This window comes from Propithecus coquereli, unplaced genomic scaffold, assembly GCF_000956105.1.
Source record: "Propithecus coquereli isolate 6110/MARCELLA unplaced genomic scaffold, Pcoq_1.0 Scaffold12, whole genome shotgun sequence".
In the NCBI taxonomy this organism is placed as follows: Eukaryota; Metazoa; Chordata; class Mammalia; order Primates; family Indriidae; genus Propithecus; species Propithecus coquereli.
In genome coordinates, this window is record NW_012136080.1 from 15,778,946 (window position 1) to 15,791,567 (window position 12,622).

The 12,622-nt window shown below is 44.9% G+C and overlaps 1 protein-coding gene across 2 annotated transcripts in view; it reads right to left on the minus strand.

Moving 5' to 3' along the window:
- NMNAT3 (nicotinamide nucleotide adenylyltransferase 3) overlaps nt 1–12,622 on the minus strand; it is a 103,403-nt gene that overhangs the window by 1,824 nt on the left and 88,957 nt on the right. For both annotated transcript variants that reach the window (XM_012663851.1, XM_012663846.1), the window contains 2 exons: nt 11,763–11,946; nt 6,630–6,712 (listed from right to left, as the gene is read on the minus strand). In XM_012663851.1, coding sequence (XP_012519305.1) covers nt 6,630–6,712; nt 11,763–11,857 — 178 coding nt within the window. In that variant the 5' untranslated portion in view covers nt 11,858–11,946. The remainder of the gene's footprint in view (nt 1–6,629; nt 6,713–11,762; nt 11,947–12,622) is intronic.

Genomic DNA, 12,622 nt, shown 5'->3' on the forward strand with positions numbered 1-12,622 from the left:
GAGGAGCTTCAGCTCAGGCACAGCTGCAGAAACAAGGGTGGACCCGGCAAAGTTACAGAAGGGTCACTGCCAGGAAAGATAACGTCATATTCCACCGGAAAAAGCTCACAAAACGCTTTTCGTGGAATGTATCGAGAACTCAATGTCTCCTGCTCATGACTTAAAAAGAAAAAAGCACGTAAACGAATCTGAAGCGATTTCAGGGAATACAATTGAAAGTAATGATTTAATCAATACACTGTTTGTTTAATATTGGCAAAGTGCCAAGTAATACAGAAGAGATTTTTTTTTTTTTTCTTTTCTTTTCAGTGTTGTAACAGAAGTCTGTCTGTGGTCGGTCGCTTTGAATCATGCAGAGGGCTCCCAAGATGGCTTTGCTATACCCAGAACCACATCTTCTGATGGAAGGTAAGGTGCTTAAAGCCCTGTCACCAACAAGTCGTGGGCCTTGGACAAGTCTCAGCCCTATTTGAAATCCATTTCTGCCCCAGGGTTACTAGGTACTAGTACCTGGTACTTTTATACAAAAGCCTCATCATAGAAATTAGAGACTCTTCGGATAACTGAAAGGTCTCTAAGACTCCAGCTGGTGGTCTTTTCATTTCAGTTTCCAAAAAAAAAAAACAAAGCTCTAGAACAACTGATGAATGAATGTGGCTAATCCTTTGGAATTTGTTCTTACAGAATGCTGATTGTGATGTAAAATAATACCTAACATTTATTGGGTGATTATTATGGGCACTATTATTAACAGTAAGCCCTTTATGTGTATAATACCATATGATCCTCAGAACAACTTTATGAGGTAAGTATTGTGTGCCCATTTTGTGGAGGGGGAAACTGAGGCACAGAGAGGCAAGTGACTTGCCTGAGCTCACTCAGCTAGGCAGAGAAGTGGGATTCAAACCCAGGCAGCCATCCTCCAGGTGGGGCATTTGTAACTGCGAGGTTCTGCTGCCGCCTGCTGGTGGGAATCTGCACTTGCATCATAACCGAGAAGCCTCTCGGAGCGCTAGGGCCCAGACTGTGATTTTCCTGGCATGGAGCCTGTCCCTCTTGAGTGCGCTAATCTGGAAAGGAAGAACCAAGTCCACGGTAGAAACAAGCGGCAGGCTATCTGGTCCTTCCAGAAGCTGATTCCAGCTTCTGTAGATTGCAAAGGCTGGGCTGCTAGCGCGCAGGCATCTCTCAGTCACCATGAAGCCTCAGAAGGGGGGGACCCAGGGCCTCCACACACCGGGGAAAGCTTGGTGTCAATGGGAGTTCAGGATGCCCTACTGCGGAACCTCCCAAGGAGTCTGAACTCAGACCAGAGAGGTGGGTTTACAGAAGCGCACAGGGCAGCTGAGGAAAGGAAAATAAGAGACTGGAGGTGTCATGGAGAGGTGTGAGTTCTGGCCTCAGCGGGGCACATGCTGCTGTGGGGCTGGAGCCAAGACTTTTCTTCCTCTGGGCCTCAGTTCCCCCGCCCAAGAGATGATGGACCCTGGACTCGTTTAAAGCAACAGATGCAATTATGGAAACACGGTTTTCAAACACTCTAGCAGCATAATATTGGTATAGTAAATGATATTCAAACATTCATTCATGCATGTATGAATTCTTGGTGGTTACTGAGACTGTAGAGCTACACACCTTACATTCAAATTCTGATTCTGCATTCAAAAGCTCCTGTGATCTCAACTTTAAAATGAGGATTATTAATAGTACTTACCTTATAGGCTTATTTTAGAATTGAATGAGTTTAGAAATGCAAAGTACTTAGAACAGTGCTTGACATAGTGTGTGATATGTGCTAACTATCCTTCCTTCCTCCATTCACGTATCCATTTACCCATTTATCTACCAATCTAGTTATCAGGACATCCATTCAACATTTATAAAATATCTCTTAAGTCTCTGGCCTTTTAAAACCACTAAAATTACATGTAAGATTATTTAGTCACCTGGGAACGGTGGCTCACTCCTGTAATCCTTGTGCTTTGGGAGGTTGAGGCGGAGGATTGCTTGAGGCTAGGAGTTCAACACTAGCCTGGGCAACATAGCAAGACCCCATTTCTACAAAAAGTAGACAAATTAGCTGGGCATGGTGATGTGTGCCTGTAGTCTCAGCTACTCAGGAGGCTGAGGCAGGTGAATCACTTGGGCCCAGGGGTCTGAGGTTGCAGTGAGCTATGATGATGTGCTGCACTCTAGCCTGGGCAACAGAATGAGACTCTGTCTAAAAAAACAAAAAATTATTCAGTAACTCACACTTTTCACTAATTTTGGACATTCCCATTGCTCACAGATTATATGTAGATTTGAATAGTTCTGCATCTGTGAAATGTTACTCTAATTTCTTAATTATCCAACCACTACAATATAGCAAGAGACCAGTCCTTGGCCTCTCAAACAATTGGGTGGCTTCTACATGATCTTCCTACAGGGGAGGTTCAATGATGTGCATTTAATTCCAGGGTCTGCTGGGGCCTGTGGTATATCCATCTGTTCCCACAGATCAGAGAACAGAAAAGACACCACTTGATTCTCCCAGTAGATTTTTTTTGGTGGGGACAATTTTTACATATTGGCTTCTATATTGAGTACTGTTTGTTTCATGAACAATGACAGTAAGGAATGCTATTCGCTTTGAGTCTTGCCTAGACGGGACAAGTACCAGTACTTCCCCTGCTCTCCCAAATCACTGTGACGCTGGTGGTGCCTATTACTCCATGATGACCATACCAGGTGATGATTACTTCTCGTGGCAGAACATGCCTGAGACTCCAACTCTGGGCAGTCTTGTCTTCAGGGATCACAAAGGCATTCACATATCCTTTCCAAATCCATTCACAACACTGCTACAACATTTTCAGATCCAGTGACTCTGTCCAAGTCCAAAGTATGTAACTCCAGAGTGCAGAATAAAGGCTGCCAATACGATTGTCCTAACAGTGATACAGTCACATAAACAGGATGTCCATGGGCATGCTGGGGGCAGTGTGTCCTGTCTTTGAGTAGCCAAGGGCTTTGCAAAGCAGATGAAGAGGTAATTTACATAGACTGTGAGGAAAGTGTCTCCAGGACCTTGTCTTTGAATGTTTGATTGTCCTAAGTCTATGACATCTAAGAGCACCGATTTTGAGGTTAGACACCCCTGGGTTTGAATTTTAGATCTTCTGGGACCTTGGGAAAGTTCCTTAGCCTATGGGCCTGTTTCCTTGGCTGTAAAATGGGGATAATAAAACCTACTCTGGACGTTACGGGAATTGAGTGATGGAGAGAAAGCAATGTAAATTTCCTGCCTGGTGCAGCCCGTGAATATGGCCACCATGACGTCTGTCGTGGCACCCCAAAGACACATTCGGAAGTATGGGACTTCTGGGTCTAAAGAGGACACCAGAGATGAAGCATCTGAGAGACAGTACCCAAACTAACTATACAAGGCCACCCTGGAATATTCAGTGTAAAATGGAAACAGGTAAAGTGCCTGCTCTGTCTGTACGGAAGGGGAATCCTCTGAACATCGCTGAACTGTGCTCGGCCCCATCAGTCAGAGGTGGGGGCCCCCTTCACAAAAGACAGAGTCGGGCCGTTAAGGACTGGAGGCATCATCCATCCCAAAGTGTCACACTCGGGCAGCCCAGAATTTAGCAATCCCTGAGACTCTGGGTGAGTCCAAGAGGACTGCAAATCATGGCAGTGATGGGCAAAGCAGGGCTCTGCAGCCAAAATGCTGAGCTCATCATGTAATTTGCAACCCCAGAGGGTAACAGTGCACCAATAAAACACATGGCACACAAAACGGTCCTTTGAAAATATGTCACTAGTAACATACATGCCATCTTACCAAAGGCCAAACTTTTGTTGAAAAACGCTCCACTTTCCTTTTTAAAATTGCTCTAGTTTTCCCTGATTACAAACGTGAAATCCGTGCTCATTATGGACTGTACAGAAATATGTAAGTATTTAGCACACTGACGGCCACACTAGAAAAAAATTTTTTTCTAATTTGTTATGTTTTATTGTTTTCTGTGTGTGAGTTATATGCAATGCAATCCACATTTTTAGAATTCAATTGTCAATATTAATTGTAACAGTAAGAACATCAACAAGTAAGATGTTCACAAGCCAACTGCAGGGTTTTGCCTAATGCGGCCCCGGGGTCAAAACTAGCCTGAGTTAAATACAACTCACGTGTCAGTCTATGTCTTCAACTAGAAAATAACAACAATAATAATTCTGCTTTCTACAAAAACCCCTCAATATTTTTGTGTATTTCCTTAGTCTTTCTACATATTTAGACATGCAAACAGATGTGAAAGTATACTCACATTTTTATATACTTGAGATGATACATACAGTATTGTATCCTGACTTTTTCCCACTTACTTTATAAGTGTTTCTCCATATCATCAAACCTTTTATGTAGGTTCTTCATCTTATGCATACAATATAATTTACTTACACATTCCTTTATATTTAAACATTGAGGTTGCTTTTCTTTCCTGCCATTGTAAAAACTGCTGTGATAAACATCTTTCTGCATACATATTTGCTCCAATTTCCAATTATTTCCTCAGCCAGATTCCTACAGGGTAATTTATCAAGCAGAGATCACAAAGATTTTTAAAGTCTCTGATATATTTCAGTCAATTGACAAGCCCACTTTTTATTCTATATAAACTTCCCTTTTTAACAGTTACTTCAGAACAGAACAAGACGAGCGGGACTTAGGGTCCGTACAGAGAGAAAGAGGATAAGGGACAAACCCTCAACAGTATAGGGCGAAGCAGAGAAGGCTTGCAGCTCCCAGAAACATGAATCGGAAAGGAACACGGAACGGGCTTTGGCAGAGGGAGGAAGCCCATATTAGTGACAGCAGCCGGAACTGGTTTCACAGGGAAGGTGGATTCTGAACTGGGTCTCCCAAGACAGATAGGTTTTCAACAGGGAGCCGAGAAGGGAAGGGCAAGGAGGGGCAGGCCAGGCAAAGAGCACAGATGGAGATTCCGGAAGCACCTGCAGAAAGGTGAAGTGTGGGAGGCTGAAAGCCTCAGTGTGGCGTCCCTCCTGGGTTCCTCTGGCTGCCCCTGCCTCTCACTGGAGGCTTCAGCCTCCCCCAGTGGCACAGAGTGTCCTGCACTTGCGCTGCCCCTCTGCCTGGAAACACTCTCCATCTCAATAAGCTACTCATCCTACAAGTCTTGGCACAGGAGTCTCCTCCTCCAGGCGGCCTTATCCATGCCTGGACTCACCTCCCTTGCTTGGGGCAGGGGCAGGGGCGGGGCTGGCTGTCCCTGTTCTCAGCCTGAGCCCAGAGTCTGGCCTGGGGAGGTGCTCAGGGAGTGTCTGTGGAATCCTTTCAGGAGTGCCTGCTGGGCCAGAGATGAGGCAGAAAGGAGGCAGAGGCTGGGAATGGCCCCTGGGCACAGTGCTCATAGGGGTAGGAGGGAAGGAGTTTGAATGTGACCATGGACAGAGAGACCAGAGGAATACAATAAACACTGTATAAGATGATTATGTAGGAGACACCATAACTCCTTAGATTCCTCCTCTAGTGCCCGGTTCCCAGAGCTGGCTGTAGAGCAAATCCCCAGAGTGCTCATTAAACAGCCAGATTCCTTGGTCCCACTTCCACTCAGGAGGTCTGGGAAGGGGCCCGGGAATTAGTGTTTTTAATAAACCCTGCAGGTTTCTGCTATGAGTGATCCTTCAGCCAGCATTTGGGGACTGCTGCATGGCACCTTTAGGACCCGGTGCCATTTCCAAATCCTTTTAGGGGAATGTTTCCTAATCATGTTCTGGGGAGCACTAGTTCTGAGGACTACTAACGGGGATTAAAAAAAGAGTTCCATGTAATGCATGTGGACATAGGAAAGGCACTGGAAAGTCCTGCAGTGAAGAAATTATTTTAGGTGTGTGTAACCTTGGCATTCCTGAGTCTTTCTGATCTGGAAGCAGAGTTCCGCCAGCCAGAGTCGTAAGGTCCTGCAGCAGGAATCTGCATATGGGGGCCTGCTGGAAGCTGCCCTCTGAGCAGCACACGATGCTCTTCCCATCTGCACGAGAGGCCATGCATTCGACCCCGCCACCAAGGCAGCTCATGCTCTGAAATCACAGCCAACGAGGTTCCATCGAACACCAGGATGTGACAACAGGGTTGTAAACCCAGGCTTACAAATTAAAAAGATAATCCAAATTGACTTTAAATCCCCTCAAAAATAGGTTTCCTTTTCTTAGTAATACTTTTATAAAGTGTTAGTCTCTTTGTTTAAGTTTTATAATGGCATATTTTGTATTCAAAAGGACTAAGGCTTTGAAAAGAACCCCAGCAGCGCTCATCAGTTTATCCCCGTATGGCCCTGACCGTAATCCATGTCATAAGCACAAATCACAAGGGTAGATAAACTCCTTTGTGGCAGAAAATCCCAAAATTAACACAACAATTTTTGGTGGGTAGTGGTAGATCATCTAATCTGACCTATCAACCTTGGAAATGTCACCCCCTCCAGACAGGCCTCCAGTGCCTTATCTGTGCCCAGAGGGTTGGACTCAAGTCGTCTGCCCACCCACCCCCCAGGTCTCACAGAGTCCCTGACAGCTCACCCTCCTACACTCCTACACACAAGAGGGTCAGCACCCACCTGCATGGCCCGGGGAGAGTGCCTGGCCGTGGTCTGGCCCTTCCATCCTGGGCGGAGATCTGAGCAGTTCGCTGTGATGATGCCTGCATCGTAAACATACGGGCTCAGGGCGTCTGTCCTCCAGCCTTCAAAGCCACCCAGGGGTTCTCAGATTTTAAGTTTCAACCTGCTTTTATCCATTTTGGTTTCCTCATTCCACGGATGTTTGTTGAGGGCCACAATGTGGCAGGCACCATGCCAGGTGCTGGGATAGGAAGCCCCGTGGGGCCTCACGGAGAGCCCTATCCAACAGAGTTCATGACCTTCTGTGCCACCTGGGTGCAAGCAGGGAAATTAGCACATTTCTACTCTTTTAACATTTTCTTAAATATTTTTCACTTGAAAAAAGGAATCAGTGTTGAGGAGGGGTTAAAGACGTGGGCTATTAGACCTGAGTTCAAAACACACATTTTCATTTGTGAAGCAGGGGTAACACCACCTCCTTTTAGACTTTGTGAAGGTAAACTAGCCACGCACATTAAGCACCGGCACAGTACATGGCCCACAGCTATCTCCTAAAAAAGCTGCTCACTCTTACTAGAAGATGGTACTTTAGAAGGCAGTAGGGTGACAGCCAAGCAGGACATGGAGCCAGATGGCCCGGGTTGAATTCCAGCTCCTCCGTCAGCTGGCCGCGTGACCCTGGGTGAGTGATTTCAGGTCTCTATGTGGATGGTTCTGATCTGCCAATGAGGAATAGTGATAGTGTCCGCCTCTGATGGGTGGTCACGAAGACTAAAGGAGCTAATACATGCAAAGTGCACTGAGCATTTCGAATATGATTAGACTTACACCAATCTGGCATGGCCAGCTTTTAAAGCGATCTATACTCTGCAAATCAAGAGACACCTGTACTTTCTTTTCTTATCAAACACAAGCACTCAGTATATACCCCTTCTTGTATCATTTTGCTCTTCCGTCTTCCACTTACTGTATTAAGCATTTGGAAGGGCACACTGCCTAGTGGAAAAAGCATATACTTTTCAGAGTGGGTGGCTTCAAGTTCAGGCTGTCCTGCTTGTAATGATCCTGGACAAGTCACTAATGCTGTCAGAGCCTCACTGACCTCATCTGTTAATTGGTCATAAAAGTTAATGCTGGCCTTATCTATACCCAGTATCTCAAGACCATGAAAGAGAAAGTGCTTCTCCCCTGCCAGAAGCTGGGGCAGTGGCCTGCTGCTGATTATTATTGGGACGGGGCACAGTGTAAAGGTTAAACTCTAGAATTAGACTGTCTGGTTCTAACTAGTAGCTTTGGAATCTTGATGTCTCCCGTTTCCTTATCTGTAGAATGGGGGATACTGACAGTACCTACCCCAGAGAGCTGTCGTGAGGATTAACTGAAAAGCTTAGTACCGGCCCATGCAGAGAAAGAGCCCAATAAATGTTAGCTGTTATCATCATCATTACTCTCAGTCTATCTGCTCATCAGGTTGTGAACAGGGACCCCATTTAATTCATCTTTCCATTCTTAGCACCTAGGAAAATGCTCCCCTAAAGTCTGCCAAATTCAGGAACAATGGAAGGAGTGGTTGCATGAATACATTTAACCTTGGGTCAAAGCCCTTCCTGATTATCTCAGAGACTCAGTGGAGTCTTCTTAGAGCCTGGCTGGGTTCTGTTTTCATGACTGTTTGACCACTATGGTTTTGGTAAGCTTCGTCTCTGAAGATTTACTCCTTGGTGGGTCTGGGCTCTCGCGTCAGACTGAAGTACGTTTGAGTCTCATCTCCACTTTCTAACTGTAGAACTTTGAATATTTTACAAGCCTTTTAAAATCTCAATTTCTTTGTTTGTAGAATGGGGCGACACCCACCTACCTCTCCGAGTTGCTGAGCTGACTAGATATAATATATGTGGAAGAGCTTGGCACATAGAGCAGGTGATCAATAAAAGGTGGCGATTGGCATTTTTATTTTACTTACCTTGAAGCTTCTAGTGCAAGTTGACCCTACTTCGAATATAGCTGAGTCTCTGAACTTTGTTGTGCAAATGATTACTTTGAGTACAAAATGCATTTTCCCTGTGGGGCAGTGGCCACTGCTTCTTCTTGCTGCCTGCCTGGGTGGTACCCTGGGCCTGTGGATTGACCCTGGGGACATGTTCTCTGTGTCCTCAGCAGCTTCTGTGGTCTCCAGGGAAGCCCCATTGGAGGGTAACTGTGGCAGGAGCAAAGTCAGCCACATCATGTTCCTAAGCTGCAGATCCCTGTTTCTGAAGAGGGCCGTAAGCACGGCTTCACAGCTGAACAGCCTGGAGTGCCACCTCTTGCTTATTTGTTGTGTGACTGTGATTAACTTAGCCTCTCTGAGCCTCGGTTTCCTCAACTGTACAATGAAGGCAACGTAAGATCATGTCTGCAAAGGGGTACATGAAACATTGATGACGATGATGATGATGATGGAGCATATAAAATGGCATTGCGACTAAGGCCTTTTCCCCCACAACATGGGAAAAGGTAAGTGAAATAAGTTATCAAATGCCCTAAAGGCATGAAAGTTGGCCTAGCTTTTAAAAATTAGAATTAAAAAAAACCCAATCTGACAAAGAGAAAAACAATCCTCAGTAAGCCATGCAGTGAACTTACATCTTATAGGTATCTGTTACTGTGTCACCATGATGTAGCTTCACTCTGGACTCTATCAAGAGAACATTAAACGGAGCAAAGGATGGGTGGATTTCTTCCACACTTCTAAAACAACTTGACCACAATTGTTTTTTCTTTCTTTCTTGTTTTCTAGTGGCAGGAGCAACCAGGTACACCTGACTATAATTTTAGCCAGATTTTCGATCTCAAAAAAACCCACTTTTGGTAATTTTAAGAAAATCTTTGCAATAAAACACATTTTCTAATGCAATTGATACAGTCTAAAGATGAAGCTCATTCCAAATATTAATAATAAAAAATCTTAATCAGTTATTTGATAAAACTGTGTTGACTATTTATATCAATAATTCTTAACCTTGGCTACACAAAATAAATAATCTGGAGACCTTTATAAAAATAGTCATGTTTAGAGCTCACCCAGACAAATCAAAATCTCTGGGGGTAGGGGTGTGGAGTGATGAGCATTTAAGGAAAGCTTCCCGAGTGATTCCTGCAGTCGGAGTGAGACTACTGGTTTGGCTGGGTCTCGGTACTGATCGTAAGCCTAATTCACGCACTTGGCAACCGAGGCCGTGGGGCCCAACCCTAGCCATGCATCGCAATCACCAGGGAGCTGTTAAAAATCCTGATGCCCCAACCCAGACCAATGACATCTCAGTCTCTGGGGTGAGACCCAAACATGGGTACTTTTAAAAGCTCCCTAGGTGATTCCAGTATGCAGCAGCCAGTGTTGAGAAGCACTGGACTAAAGGATATATAATAGTAAAAAAATAAAAAATAAAAAAAAGAATGTGTTCAGCAAAATCTTAGTTCACACCTACATTTTGCAGCAGAAGCACTAGTAACCTTAAATAGTGTTATGGTCAACTCCTATTTATCCATGAATGGCTTCTCTGTTTTAAGGACAAATTATGGGCCAGCCTTAGGTAGGGATGCAGGGAAGGTGGCTAACGCTATTAAGCACCTACCATAAACCAGGTGTTTTGCCTGCATTATCTCACTTAATTCACACAGTATCCTGGTGAAGTAGGTGATGTCACTTCCATTTTATTAGGTGAGTAATTGAGGCTCAGGGAGGCTAAATCGCTTCTATCAAGTCACTCAGTAAATTGGCTCCAAAACCTGTGTCCTAGGCCACACTGCTTCTCGCAGGGTGGAGAAAAAGCATCAGTTTCTGCCACATATTAAAGCTAAATTATTTCTTGCATTAGCTGTTTCTTTTGCTTCTATTCCTCTCTCTTAGCCTAGATAAATGAGAGATATGACTCATTCTAAAAGAATGATCTAGGTGTCAATTTATTCTTTATATAATTTTCAATAGATGAGTCTTTGCTTACACCAATGGGTAGTTTAAAAAATAAGAGGGAGCATGTGTCCTAATAGTTATTTCACATTTGCACTCCTTTTAGTTTGGCAACAGGTTCTGAAGCAGCACTGTAACTGCTGGATGCTTCTAGCTGGCTCTTTCCCCAGTGAAAGGTAAATAATGAGAACCAGAATATGGAAACTAAATGTTTACCTTTATTAAAAAGGTAAACATTTTTCTTCCAAGTGACTTTGAAGATAAGTAAAAAATGAAAACCAAAACACATTTTGAACAGGACTGCCAATAATTACGCCTGTCCTTTATGCCTCCTACGCCCTGCCAATGCTAGTGCTTCCAGACAGAGAAAAGACACGGACTGCAATTTGCAATCCCTTCCAGCAGAGCAGGTTGTCATTAGTGATGAGGAGGCCCACCTCACAATCCCCTCTGACAGCCAGGACAGGTGGGACTTCCTGCTTCTCTGGCAAACATCCCTAACGTGCAGGGATGGCTTGGGGCTTTTAAACAGCTATATTACTTATGCTAAACACCAATAGCAATTGCAGAAGAAGAAATAATCCTGAGTAACTGTTTCTAGATTTATAGTTCTCTTTTTCTGTTTTACATAAAAGCCTGGATTTATAAAACCCAGGATTTGTACAATTAGAGAAGATGGCTTATTATCTAGATGTAGTTTTCAACCAAGACAATGATAAAAATACTAAAAGATACCACTTACTAAACATTATTACATAGTTATGGGTCAGGAAAGTTATTTATATTTTAAAAATCCTCATTAGGTTTAATTGTCCTCATTTTGCAAGTGAGAAATGTGTGTTCAGAGAAGTTAAATCACTTGCCCCAAGTCACACAGCTACCAGGCGGTGGCCCTGGACCCCGATGCTACAGCCTTCTGAAACAAGATTGAGTGTTTTGACAAAGTGCATCCTGAAGGACAGTTCTTTGTAATATATATTTTTTTGTTTTTTGCTCAGGGACCTTTCTGAGAATGTGAATTTGTTGGTCTCTCTCCCCTGAAATAGAAATGCTTCTCAGATCTTGGCTAAGAAGGCCTGGCTGAATCCCTGCTCAACAATCTGCTCTACCTTTCACCCTGTGGGCTCCGCAGAAGTCTCCCATGGCCCCTGGACATCACGCGGGAGCGTGACCCCCATTACCTCAGCACCTTCACCGTCTCCATCCACTGCGCCTGCTCGCTCTCCCAGGGGTCCACCCGGATCCAGTCGGAAGTCTGCAGGGCCAGCCGGGCCATGGCCACTCGGTGATGGGAAGGTGCGAGGTCTTTCTTCCCGTAGTTGTCATTGACAGGAGAGATGATGCCCTGGACCACCTGGTACCTTCCTAGGCAAGGGAGAGCAGTGGTGTTGCACATATGGATGGATGGATGGTGCCAGGCAGGTGCTAAAAATCTCCATGCCTCTTGATCAGTAGGAGCAGATGCTGGTGTTCTTTCTGGGGCGGGGTGGGGTGGGGGAGTGAGGGGTGGCAGAGGTGAGGGGTGGCGGAGAGGGTGGGTTTCCCTTAGGCAAGGTTAATGCTACTACTTCGGTGACCACGTGCCTCCCCTCCAGAGTCTTCTACGCCCAGGAGTGGCACTTCCCCTGAGAGGAAGGCTGTGAGGGTGGAGCTCGGGCAAGGGGTCCCTATGGCAGAGTGGACAGGTAGGGTCAGAATGTGCTTGAGGAACATCATGACTTCCCCTGTGTGGGACTTAACAGGAGCCCTAGTTATATGTAGTTTTTTAGTCTAAACAGGACATTTTGAGGATGAAAGATGAAAGGATGGGATTTAGCATGAGCCAGGGTTGGTGGATGATGGGCTGAAGATGGACTGCACAGGTCCCCGTTGACTCTGGAAGAACGTGCTGCCAGTGGAATGAGATCTACTTTGGAACAGATGAGCGCTCTGGCGATTAGCAATCAAGCCACCTTATAGAACTTCCATGAGATTTATCTGATCAGAGATAAACTTCACATGTGTTAGGCCCCTCAAATTGGAAGATTTATTATCATAACTA